Source organism: Maylandia zebra, linkage group LG6 (assembly GCF_041146795.1).
Source record: "Maylandia zebra isolate NMK-2024a linkage group LG6, Mzebra_GT3a, whole genome shotgun sequence".
Taxonomy (NCBI): domain Eukaryota; kingdom Metazoa; phylum Chordata; class Actinopteri; order Cichliformes; family Cichlidae; genus Maylandia; species Maylandia zebra.
Window position 1 is genome coordinate 7916871 of NC_135172.1, and position 12505 is coordinate 7929375.

The 12505-nt window shown below is 38.1% G+C and overlaps 1 protein-coding gene across 2 annotated transcripts; it reads right to left on the minus strand.

The window, feature by feature from the left end:
* Positions 1 to 504: 504 nt before the first annotated feature.
* Positions 505 to 9600, minus strand: arhgap19 (Rho GTPase activating protein 19). Of its 2 annotated transcripts, none has more exons than XM_004571796.4 (12): positions 9486 to 9600; positions 8430 to 8704; positions 8236 to 8316; positions 7061 to 7270; positions 6665 to 6891; positions 6041 to 6127; positions 5859 to 5924; positions 5295 to 5501; positions 5100 to 5207; positions 4722 to 4835; positions 4377 to 4466; positions 505 to 2789 (listed from the first exon to the last, which is right to left on the minus strand). In XM_004571796.4, the coding sequence occupies exons 1-12, from the start codon at positions 9527 to 9529 to the stop codon at positions 2733 to 2735; spliced, it is 1566 nt and encodes a 521-aa protein (XP_004571853.1). In that variant the 5' UTR covers positions 9530 to 9600; the 3' UTR covers positions 505 to 2732. The 2 variants fall into 2 exon arrangements, with proteins under 2 accessions (XP_004571853.1, XP_004571852.1); XM_004571795.4 differs by having other exon boundaries at positions 505 to 2792.
* Positions 9601 to 12505: the final 2905 nt, after the last annotated feature.

Sequence of the window (12505 nt, forward strand, 5' to 3'; positions counted from 1 at the left end):
CGAGTACTGTGAAATTAATATTTTTATGTATTAAAATTGCTGCTCCCCTTTGTCTAGAATTATAACAAGCTGAGAACACATTGGGAAACTCAGGTGTTTTAAGTTCATTCGAACCTCTAAGAGGTCTGTGGGTCTCTTGTAATAGGACAATATCCGCCTGTAGTTTTTTGAGTTGGTTAAATATTTTTAACCTCTTCTCTGGAGCCAGCTCCATTTATATTCCATGTAATGAACCTCAGTGTACCCATAGATGTTTGTGTATAACTAGGGATGTATGCTGTGTGCGTCGCTTAGACAGGTGGAGAGAATACGTCACTTGTTCATAAATAAAGAGAAGGAGAGAGAGAAAAAATGTGTGGCGAGATGCTCCCTGAGTCTGACTTTGTGTATGCATAGTTACTAATATGAGTAGGCTTGGCTTAAGTGTGTGTGTATCTTATATGACTGTGTGCGCTGTCTGACTGATGTAAATGTGACATGTATTATCTAACAGACACGCAACACTGAGACTTAAAACATCTATTGTGCTGTGTTTCACATATAAAACAGTTTCACATCATGAAGACGCTCTTCCAACACAGAGGCATATCTGAAATCAAAACAAACAAGCAAATATTAAAAAATTCAATGGAGTTCCCCCCTTAAACTGTAGAAAAGTGAAATGGAAATCCCAATTTAGTCTCTAAAGACTGTTAATTCTATAAAGCAAAGAGAAGGCAAGGTTTCAGTCTCCATCAGTGATGTTCAACAGTTCATACACTTTCATCAAACCCATTGTAACAACATCCACGGTACTTTCAAAACAAGATACAGCAGAAACAGCTTTCCAACACCATTTTTTAAATTTTAAACCAGCACTTGTAATGAAAAAAATCTAGTGATGTAATCTGAAAATCTGGAACTGTTGGGCTGTATGTTTCACAATACAATGAACTGAGCAGTTAAGCTGATCTCCTTTTGTCTCGACAGATCAGAGAATAAACAATAAAAGGAACATAACAACTTATGCACTCAAATAAAAGGCAAAGCAAATAACATTACTTATTGCCTGTGTATGTCCGATCTTTGAACACTGACCAACCCTTTTTAAAAGTTTATAGAAAGATAAGATTGCTTAAATTTTACTTTTAACTTTTGTGTGAGTTATAGTTAAGTCATGTGTGTTATGACATCACAAACAGATTTTTAAAAATATTCTGAAGACGAACATGTTTACAGACTCGTTGGTGCTAAAATAAATAAATCATCTGTAAATCACACTTATGTGCTGGCACGTGACTGCAAGCAGTCTTATGTTTTAGCATTTTGTGGTATTAAAATGGTAAAGAAATGAACTGTAGCTGCTTTCTTACTGTAATAAGAGTCATAGTGGAGTAAGTACTTTCCCAAGAGTAGGCCAAAGACACTAAACCCATTACAATAAGAACCTGACTGTAAAAGATTACTACTCATCTTAATCAGAATAACCTTAAAAAAAAAAATAATAAAAACAAACAAACAAAGCCAAAACCTCCATCCTTTCAACTTTCCTTAGACCAACAAATCTTTGACCACCTTTATTAAAAGGCGCTGTGCAAATATTTTATTTTGAAAGTTTAGTGACTGCTCAGCAGTTCCCATGTTTCCCTCCCTGCAAACTGTGGATTTGGGGTCTGTCTGCAGCAGGAGACCACCACACTGACAAGTGTAGGAAAACACAAGATGAAGCAAGCAGCATCTGGACTTTCAAGTTAATAGAATTAGTATAGCACCTTTAAGAATAAGAACCTGCCACAATATATATGAAGAATAAAAAATATATATTTTAGCTCCCATAAAGCATTCAGAGAATGCAGCATTTCATATTTGACCAGTGAGAAGTATCCCAGTCACTGGTTCCATATTTGGGGGGAAAAATAAGGTGACCTGCTCACTGATTCTGGATCAGCAGCACAGCACAGGAAAAAAAAAAAAAAAATCAATGACCCAGTTACTGTAACCCAAGAGTTAAAATACGACGTACCAAACATGTTAATGAAGTTTACAAAAACAAAGCCTAAAAACATATAAAAACAACATACTGTACAACATGTATACATATTCTATACAACAGACTGTAAACACAGCTATCTAGTGGTCATGTATTTTGATACAGTAGCTAGAATGTTAAGTGATGACTGCCACAAGCAGCTCCAACAGCAGAGCCAAACCAAAGCCAGGATCCTGTTATTGATTGATACCATTCACATTCAGGGAGAGCTGGGTGATAACCCCAGAGGTTAGTGGCAAGCGACACTGTTCGAATGGTTTAAAACTTATGTGCAAATTTGATTATTCAGATGATCAAACTGGAAGGAGCAGACTTTTTTTTCCCTGTTCAAATTGTAACACATTGCAACTGGTTATCAAGTCTGCTCATATTGCACTTGATAACCAAAATAAACAGCTAATCTGAGCTCTTTTGTTTCACCTGAATTAGTTGAAATCAATTCAAACAAATAAACTGAAGGACCAACAGTTTTCACTGATGGAAGCTAAGAAAGAAAAAAAAAACCCTATCATGCATGTTTGTAATAGTTTGTAAACAGTGCAGTAGACAAAGAAACTTTCTGACATTGGTTTGGCCGTACTGACTAATTTTTTCACTGCTATGCATCAAAAATGCTCTGAAAACAAACCAACCAAAAAAAAAAAAAAGCAACAATAAAGTTAATACTGCCAAAGTCCTGTCTGAGATGAGGCGGTGTGGGGCTTTACACGGAGATCTCCTGAGAAGGAGAGCAACACAGCCTGGAATCTGAGGGCGAGTCCTTCTGAGAGATGGATGGAAGAAAAAGAGGTGGAAAGAAGGTGGAAGGATAAAAGATGTTAATGCTGGCATTCAATCATAATACTATTTCACCTATACAACCACCAATAATACAGAGGAATCATGAAAACCGCAAAAGCAGAATGAAACGTTACAAAAACAAAATGCGTGCCTTTATGAATTAATAAGTATTTTCTAATAACGCAATTACCTACAAAATTATAACCATCAGTGTTTAAAATGGATTCGATTATGATTATTCATTATCTGCTTCTTGTATTATCTCTGCAAGAAGCAGAGATAGTGCAGGTAGATGACGTGTCTAACTGGTGTCACCCATCCACAGCAATGGACAGTGGACAGAGGTGAAGATCAGAGAGCAGGTAGGGTGGAGTGAATGAACACATACGTCAAGGATGACAGAAGGAGAGCAGCAAGAGTTTACAAGACCTGGTTTGGAGACAGTAGCACTAACAAAAAACACAGGAGGCTGAACAGGAAGTAGCAGATTTTTATTGGGAGAGATCAGAATGGATTAGTAGTGAGTGTATGAGAGGGACATTTCCAGCTGAGTGGTTTGGACAAAGAGAGGCGAGCTTGAAATGGTTTAGACATGTGCAAAGGACGAATAGTGCATGTATAGCGCAATAGATGTTAAAGATAGAGCTGTCAGGAATGAGGAAAACCACAGAGAAGAGTCAAGTATGTAGTGACGGAGAACATGCAGACGGCTGGGATAGGGTGAGATGGAGGAAGATGATCTGCTGCAGCAACCCCTAAAGGGAGCAACCGAAGGAAGAAGAGACACGTCCTCTTTATAGTCTCATTTTTATAGTCACTAAAAGCCAAATTCATAAATGAAATTAAAACATGATTAATTCCACAGCCCAATTTAGTAATGAAGCCCAATATGCTTTGTTTACACTGATGGATCCGCATTAAAAAGCCCAGTCTTTTAGGTTGGAGAAGAGTAGATGAACTAGACAAGCAGATGAAATTCCCATTTAGACGTGACAGACTCTAATGCAGCGGTCCCCAACCCCCGGGCCTCGGACCGGCCGTGAGTCGTTTGGTACCGGGCCGCGAGAGAGGCTCAGGTGTGAAATGTATGGTTTTCAGGGTTTTTAATCGGTTTTCAGCGTTATTTTGTTATCGTTTTTATCGTTAACTCGGTTTTCCTGGGTCTTTTCACGTGTGTTATGAATAAATCTTTTTTTCGGTACCGGTACTAGTTTTATTTTGTTGTATTTATCCGCGACACCTAAAAGGCCGGTCCGTGAAAATATTGTCGGGCATAAACCGGTCCGTGGCGCAAAAAAGGTTGGAGACCGCTGCTCTAATGCACGTAATAAATCTTCATACATAGTATTAAAGATAGGAAATGAAAACACATTTAAAGTTAAGCCTGTGCAACTTCCTACAAAAACAAAAAAAAAGTAAATATGGAAAATGACAGTCCTAACACACAAAATTGAATTATTTGCAATAAACAGTTTTTCATTAGTGCCTGGAAGAAAAATAATTAATTAAAATTTGAACATTGACTTTTAAATATATATTAAGCAAAGACGAGTGGATGATGAAATACCTTGGAAACCTTCAGAGCTTTGTCTTTGTGAAAAGCAAAATCTGGGTTTTTTACTACCAGTCCTGCTTTTCCCAACAAAGGACTGTTCACCTACACACACACACACACACACACACACACACACACACACACACACACACACACACACACACACACACACACACACACACACACACACACACACAGGAAACAAAAGTATCACTGTTTGACATGACAGAGTCCTGGCTTTAAATACCATTTAGCACATGATGTTATCATATTTCCAAGGAAAAGTGAAATTTTGGGATCCCCCGTTTTGTGGTTAATACAAAAATGTCAGTGTTAGAAAAACAAAAACAGACTTACTGCTTGTAAGATGTCGTTCTCTTTATCAGATTTTCTTACAGTTCTGGTGAGAGCATCAGGAGAGATGTGTCTGACTCGTCTCTCTGCAGTCAGCTGCTCACCTCGAGCTTTGCGCTGTTACCAGAGGAGCACGGGGCAACAGTAAGAGACAGCAAAAGTTACATATGGATATGTACAACTTCATTATTAGCACTAAAAATCAACCTGTAAGCTCTTTGATTTTTCCAGTAATGCCTTTTTTAATATTTATATAATATTTGGTGATCACAGGTTTTCTGAACTGTCTTCCTTCTTTTTGTTAATGCATATAAATTTTCATAAAAATCAAGTTTAATTATTAAACTTCATTTCTCAAGACTTCCCAGAATTATTTATTACCTTGATGAAGCCACCAAAGGAGCGGGAACGCGGGTGTTTCTTGCTGGGAGCTGGAGGGACCTGGCTGCCCTCATTGGTACGTGTCCCAGAGTTTGTCTGTTTGACTAACTGCACACAAAAACATCACATTACATTTTATTTCAAAAGAAACTGAGCTGTCAGATTTTAGTATAGTATGAAGACCCTTAAGCGAACCTGTCTAACAAGTTTCTTCTTCTTGGCAGAGTCTGGCATGTTGTGGTGGACGTGTCTGAAGAGCTCCTTCAAAGCCTCCTCTGTATATTGGTTAGCTGGTGACTGACACTGCTCCTGAGAGCCGGGGCCCAGAGCAGCTGCCCTCTTCAGAGGTAGTACTGTCCGCTGAGCAGGGGAGCTGCTGGTCGCCAGAAGCTCCAGATCATCCTGACAGAGCACAGGACAAGTCAGACTGTACACTTGAGGGCACACCGTTTGTATTAGAGCCATTACTGCACATTAATGCAGCCATTTATTCTAAATGCTTTTTAAGGTTTCACACATAATCACACTTGGATGTATCAGGTACAATTTGGGGCCTCAATTTGACATCAAACCTGCCCTGCTAAAACCAAACCTTAGCATAACCATCGTCATACTTTTCACTGACTGTAAAAAGTAAGAGGAAGTGAAGAAAACAACTTAAAAGTTGTCTTTTAGTTTTTATTGTCTTTTCAATTAATTTATTGTTCCAAAATTCAAAAGCAGGAGAAATGCAATATAATGTGAACTTGGTTCACTAACCTTGGTCTGCAGAGCCTTGGTCCCAATGAAATGCATTCTAGCGTATTCCCGCAGGTAGACTGGGGCCTGAACAACATACAGCAGAAAGATGTGCCTCACTAAACCAGTAACATGACATTTTTAAAACCCTGATTCATTTTCAAAATGTTCAGCTGTTAAGTCACACGTTTGTCTATAATCACCCTGAAGAGTTTCTGTGAGTGTTTGATGAGAAAAGCCATGCTGCTGTTTAGTTTCTTCAGATTGTCTTTAAGGTCACCAGCTGTCATCTAGAGCAGGAGAACAGAATGAAGAAAATATAAATCTTACCAGTGTAAAAATGCAGGTCTTTTAACCTTCATAGGATATTGTCATGAAAATGTAGACTCAATAACAAAATGTATTTAACAAGCTTTTCAAATCTCTGTAATATAAGATCTGATTACATGTTACATTTTTCCAGGTTTGAATCAGCCTCAATGTATTAATTTATTATTTTCATTGATGCTGCTTTTTTAAATTGCCCAAGTTCTAACAACATATAAGCCCCTCCAATAAAGACAAAATGTGGGTTTTTTAGTCTGTGTTACAAAACATGTGCATTCCCTTAAAATCCATCAGCATATCCCAAACATTTGATTCTATTCATGTGAACGTAGTGTTTTCAGTGGGATCCATCAGGATACTCGCCATCCTCCACTGCATGAATGACTGATGTAAAAACTATTTAGCTTCCAAAATGAGCAAGACACTCTTGATCTATAATTTGCAAAGTTTTTATTTCTTTTTCTGAGAATCTTTAATATGGAGTAAATTATGACTCTTACATGTCTAGGCCAGAGGACGTGTGGAGCAAACATGAGGGCCAGGTTGAAGGAGGACATCTTGTTCTTGTCCTGCTGCTTGGCGGTGTGGTAAAGCAGGTCCAGCAGCAGTTTGAGCAGTGAGCGGTTGGCCTGAGGTAGGAGCAGGAAAAGAAGCTGCAGGGCTTCAATCTGACGCTCCTTGTTGGGTATCGTGGTCTTGTTGCCTTGTTCATCAAACAGAGTCATGTCTAGAAAAAAAGTTATTTAAAACAGACAAAATAGATTAGAGTGGCTATGTATTAAAAAACACAAATGTTTCACCAAAAACATGACAGAATTATTAAATGAGAATTGTACCTCTGTTCTAAAGTGAGAAAATAAAGGTATAACCAAACGTGTGTTTGTTTATATTCCTACCAGCTATTTTGAGGTGAGCATGAAAGTGTCTGTGTGTCAGCAGGGGCTCCGGCAGCTCTCCCAGGAAAGTCTTCAGCAGCGTGGCCGCATCATTGGGATGAAAGTCCCCAGACTCCAGGTTGAAATCAGCCCCACTGTTGAGGAGCTCCTTCAGGGCCTGCTGTCGAACACTGTTTCCAGGCACTCGAAACAGTCCCTCAACGTGCAGATCTAAGTGTGCAAGACCAGAATAATCGAATGTCATCATTCTGGATCAGTTTACGGATTCACCATTCCTGGATGGCATCAAAACAAGTAACACAAGTAAATAAAACAAGTAAATAAAAGTCAGATCCGCTACAAAAAAACTGAATTCAAATGTTTGGCACTGCAGAAGGAAAAATGATTGTCCCTCAAAACAGATCATTTTCCGAATTGTACAGAAATATTTTGGATTTAGGGCAAGTGATGTTAACCAAGAACAACTAGCTTGCAACAATGAACTGAAATCCCCAATGCAATTGCATTCCACGTGGCCAAAGATGTGTCCACTACTCACACAGAGACACAAAGGCTTCAATAAAATGGTCAATGTACTCAGACAAAACAGACGTTATCCTGTTCTGTAATTATTTTTCCGAAAATGGAAATACTTCTACTCTATGCAAAATGATCATGGTAATCGTTTTGCACATAATTGTGCAACCCTATTTAATATGGCTGATTGGAACAGTTAATGCATATGGTGCATACATGTATTCAATTTGAAAATATGCTGACTGTTAAAGTCTTTTAATAATCACCACATTTAGCAGGATATTTCAAGCTTTAAAAATAAGTCAGTTTTTTCTTTGCGCTTGCAGTCAAGTGTGTTTTGTCAATGTATCTGAACAGTATGAAGAAGTTGTGGCAAACGTGTAGTAAGAGTTAACATATAGTACATATCAAATAAAATTTGCAGTGCTAAACTTTCAAAACTGATTATCTTGTTATTCTGCTCTGAATCCAAAAATGTACTGCATGATTGTGACCTCAGGAGAGTTTGTCTAAAAGAGTGCACAAACTGAGAAAGCCTCTTCACAAATGAAACACGGCCAATGTTGCAGCCAGTGTAGTTGCTTTCTACATGAGCGAAGAGGACACGGATGTATTAACAACTGATTAAGGAATCTGCAAATATCATTTAAATCACTCACTTTTACTCAGGTAATCAATAAGCTTGTACATCTGGGCCATGCAGCTTTCTGTCAGACAGGTTCCAAACACAAGGCTCTTATCTGTGAAAGCATGAAAAAGGAGATACTAAAAATTAAAGACCTCTCAACAAATTTGCATATTCTGCATGCGCTTTCAGTTTTCACCACAGTCGTAACCTAGCTGAGTGTCTGACCTTTGCGTTTAAGAAAGTTGAAAGAACGGAAAAATCCTCCATTTCCGCCTGTTGGGGTCTTGGGGCTGTCCTCTCCCAGAAGCTGTGCAAACTCTGACCCAGGAAGATCAATTAGTCTAGTAATGTTACTGAGCACCAGCTCCAGGAAAACATCTGGGTTCTCATGGCGGAGTTTCTCAACAAAAAAGTCTGGGTTGAAGATGACTGGTGGTCGGCCAGCACGAGAAGCCCCAGGAGATTCCTCATGGTTGATCACCATACTATACACTGTATTGCTGAGGAGGAGATGCATAAGGTTAACACATGTATACAAGTGTGAGGAGGACACTTTACATTTAGATTTAGCACTTTTATCCAAAGGGCTCTGGAATTGGTGTCTCATTCAACTATTTGCTGATACACCCATAACAGTGAGTCACCATCCAAGGTGGCCTTAACTATGTGGGATTCACAGTTTCACCCAAAGAAATGTTAACATAAACAGCAATAAGGTGTACACAAACTGTCTTATAGATCTGATCTTCAAAATTCAACATCTCAAGCAAAGTTTGATAAGAACTTTAAGACAGTAAGCTACGGCAAACAAGATTACTTTGTTATTTAGCTCGTTTTACCCTCTGAAGAAGCTGAATGCATACACAGACAGTGATAGCGTGTATATTATAGATGTTAACCTAGATCCATTTTAGCTGATGTGAAGTAGATCAGCCCAAACACATTATGTACATTCAAGCAACTCAGCTAACATTGCCAGTGCTTTATGTTCCCACTAGTATCCGATAATATTTTTAGACGTAGCTATACATTTAAATTGCTCCAAAACTGTAACTAATATAATGTGTGGGTGTTTTAAACTGCATTACGACGACGACAAGCTGATGACACGCTGCTGTGCCACTACACTAAAATGACCAAGCTTGTGAGTGGCAGTTTATCACTCTCATTAACATAACGCGTTTTCAGCAGTTTAAAAACTCCATAGTTCAGCAATAAGCGTAAGAAACTCCTCGTCTATGTTAATACCAACAAAATATAAAAAATCTATTTCGTTTTTACCTTCTTTTTTCTGTGTTTTCATCTGCAGCTTTACTTGTAGCCATGTTCAGTTTGAATGCTCGGCTGTTGTCTTCTGGGCACCGCCTACGTCGTCAACCATTGGTGGTTGTCGAACTCGGGGCGTGACACGAGGGCCATGATTTGCATGTCTCTTACTATGATTGGTCAGTTTGAATGTAGGGGTTAATAGAGAGGAAAACGATATCAGTAAACAAACAGAGCTGAATGAACTAAATATTCAGCTCATTCAGCTATTATATATCCGCAAATTTTACACAAAATATCAGCCAGGCGTCAATTCTTTTTTTTAAAAATTACAGTTACTTTTGCGTTGTCAAGTATGACCTTATTATTAATAGTAGTAGTAGTGATAGTATTAGTAGTAGTATATATATATGATTTAAAATTGCCCATAGGTGTGAGAATGGATCTCTGCCACGACAGACTGGCAACCTGGTGTACCCAGCCTCTTGTTCTATTGCAGCTGGTATAGGCTCCAGCCTACAGATTGGGTTCTCATTTTTTCCAGATGATTGGGCACCGTGGAGAAGAAGAGAAATTTAGTTTGTTGTGAAGAAGTTATGTGGAGCAGTTACAAAAGTTGAAAAGTGATCATATAAATGGGGGTTTAAATTTTCAACTGATAAGACTAAAATAATGTTTTTTACGAGGAAAAGAGCTGGTAATAGTATCAACCTCAAATTAAGTGGACAAGAGTTGGAAAGAGAACAACCTAAATTTATTGTATTTTGGTTTAATGAAAGGGTGACATGAGCTGTAAATATTAATAATAATAATAATAATACACACGTGCATATTAAACATAATGAGGAAGTGACAGAAATTCTTTGAAAACCATTTAGTATTAGTAGTAGTATATATAATCCAAAACCATTGGATTATTCAGAGCAGTATTATATCAGTGCTCCATATAATTCTCCATAAATGGCAACAGCATGTAACAGCTCCATATAATTCAGCAGCAGGTACAAGTCTTCATAAATTCAACAATATCCATTATCAGTCTCTAAGACGCTCCATAAGTGCATTTAAACAACCCCGACAGCAACATTACAGGAAGTGATGAAAAGAAAGAAAAGAAACGCCACTTCCATGGCTGCAGGTGTATCAAATAAAGCACCTAGGCACGCAGACTGCTTCTACAAACATTTGTGAAAGAATGGGTTGTTCTCAGGAGATCAGAGAATTTGAGCGTGGCATCGTGATATGGTGCCAGCTGTGCAACAAGTTCAGTCATGAAATTTCCTCGCTACTAAACATTCAGATTCAGAAGTTTCCATTCAAACTGAGAGAAAAATGGAGAATAAACACAAACAAGATTCTTGAGAGGACTGACCAAAGAGCATGTCTTCTAGATATTGGTAACTTTATTGAACATCAGATTAGGATTATACCAGACCCAGTTTTTGGAGATATACAGGATTTACAGCTGCAAAGGGAATCATAAAACCTATTAAATCTCAAATAAAATTGCAGTTTAAAAGAAACACCTTTGTCACTCATGTTTCTCTTAAGAATGACTGTAAAATTGCTTCTTTCAAACATGACAAGTCTCCTGTCAAATCAAGCTTTTTCCTGTCTGTATTGTGTACAGGATGGTCATATATTGGAACAATGTCGACAGCTAGGAAAAAGGTCACATGGGGAAAAATGAGACTTTATAAAGTATAACTGACTGTTTGACTGCACAGTACAGAGTCCTGCCTATTGAGTGTAGTACCAGCAAATGTGACAGAAGAGACTTCTCGTTAAAAGGTTTCTTGAAACATCTTCAAAAAACTAAAGAAGTCGATTCACTTTTCTCTTTAAGCTCCTTCGATCAGAATAGAATGTTATCATTTAGAATGGAATATCATGAAGAATCATATTTTATCATGCAGAATGTAACATTATCGTCTAAAATAGAATGTCAAAATATGCAAGAAAATTTCAACTTGTCCAATGAAACATACTCAAGTATGGAATGTCACAGTGCCGAATGCAATGTCATCATATACAATGGAATGTCATTGTATAGAATGGCATTTTATCATGCAGAATGGAATTTCATTGTCTAGCATGGTAAATAATCATGTGGAATAGAACATCATCATGTAGAACACAATGTCATAGTGAACAATTGAACCAAATGGCAAAACAAACAAACCCACCAACTTTACGCTCTGAACCACTGAACAAGTGAAACGTATAAATGAAATTGATGATTTATTTTAGTGAAGAACACAGTAAATGGAGCTGTGATAACTGGGATATGTATTGAGAATACCTGATTGGAGGCAGGCGTATGTCTGTGATATGTAAAGGCGATCAATCAGCATGTGTTTTTCAGTAGTTGCAGGAGCAATAAGTTGCGTATATCCTCTTGACATAGATGCTTTTTTCCCTCTTCTCATAAGTCTCCACAAACAATGACTGGTTGGTGATTCGTCATGTTCAATGAGTCCAACAGGTTTTGCATTTGTGGTAAAAACCTTTTGTGGCTGTAATTTGGTGGTCTGTATACAGTTGCAATCAAAGCTCTGACTGGTGATTCAACTTTGAGGACAACAAATTCAAGGTCAGTCACATTTTGCAGGTATTTTCAGGCCTCAGCTCTAAGAGTTTTCTTATAGTACAGTGTAAATCCACCACCATTTACCTTTGCCGTGTCTGTATGGTTTGTGTAAGAGACGTGTCTGCTGTATTGTTCCAGCTGGAGGGAGAATGAGAGGATCCAGACAAGTGTGTTTCTCAGAAGCAAGTTGGGTATTTTGGTCAGACATCTTACATGTTATATACTTGTCAATAAATTTGTACACATGGTCTTTGAGGTCACTTCCTAATTCAGGTGGATCTTTGACCTAAACCAGTAAATGGATATGAGGGCTACCTCTAGCCTGAAACTCCATTCTATAGAAGTCACCTTCTACAGGATCAGATTTGCCATTAGGGCATCGATTCTCTTTTCAAACATGCGCATGACAGTGACAGGTTTGTATCAGAGAATTTCACACTTTGAA

Coding starts and splice junctions, on each gene's coding strand:
- arhgap19 (XM_004571795.4), bottom strand. CDS start 9,529: ATGGCTACAAGTAAAGCTGCAGATGAAAACACAGAAAAAAGAAG. Junction 7,271..8,235: donor TATTGATTACCTGAGTAAAA/GTGAGTGATTTA, acceptor TTGCACACTTAG/ATCTGCACGTTGAGGGACTG. Junction 5,925..6,040: donor ACTCACAGAAACTCTTCAGG/GTGATTATAGAC, acceptor TATGTTGTTCAG/GCCCCAGTCTACCTGCGGGA.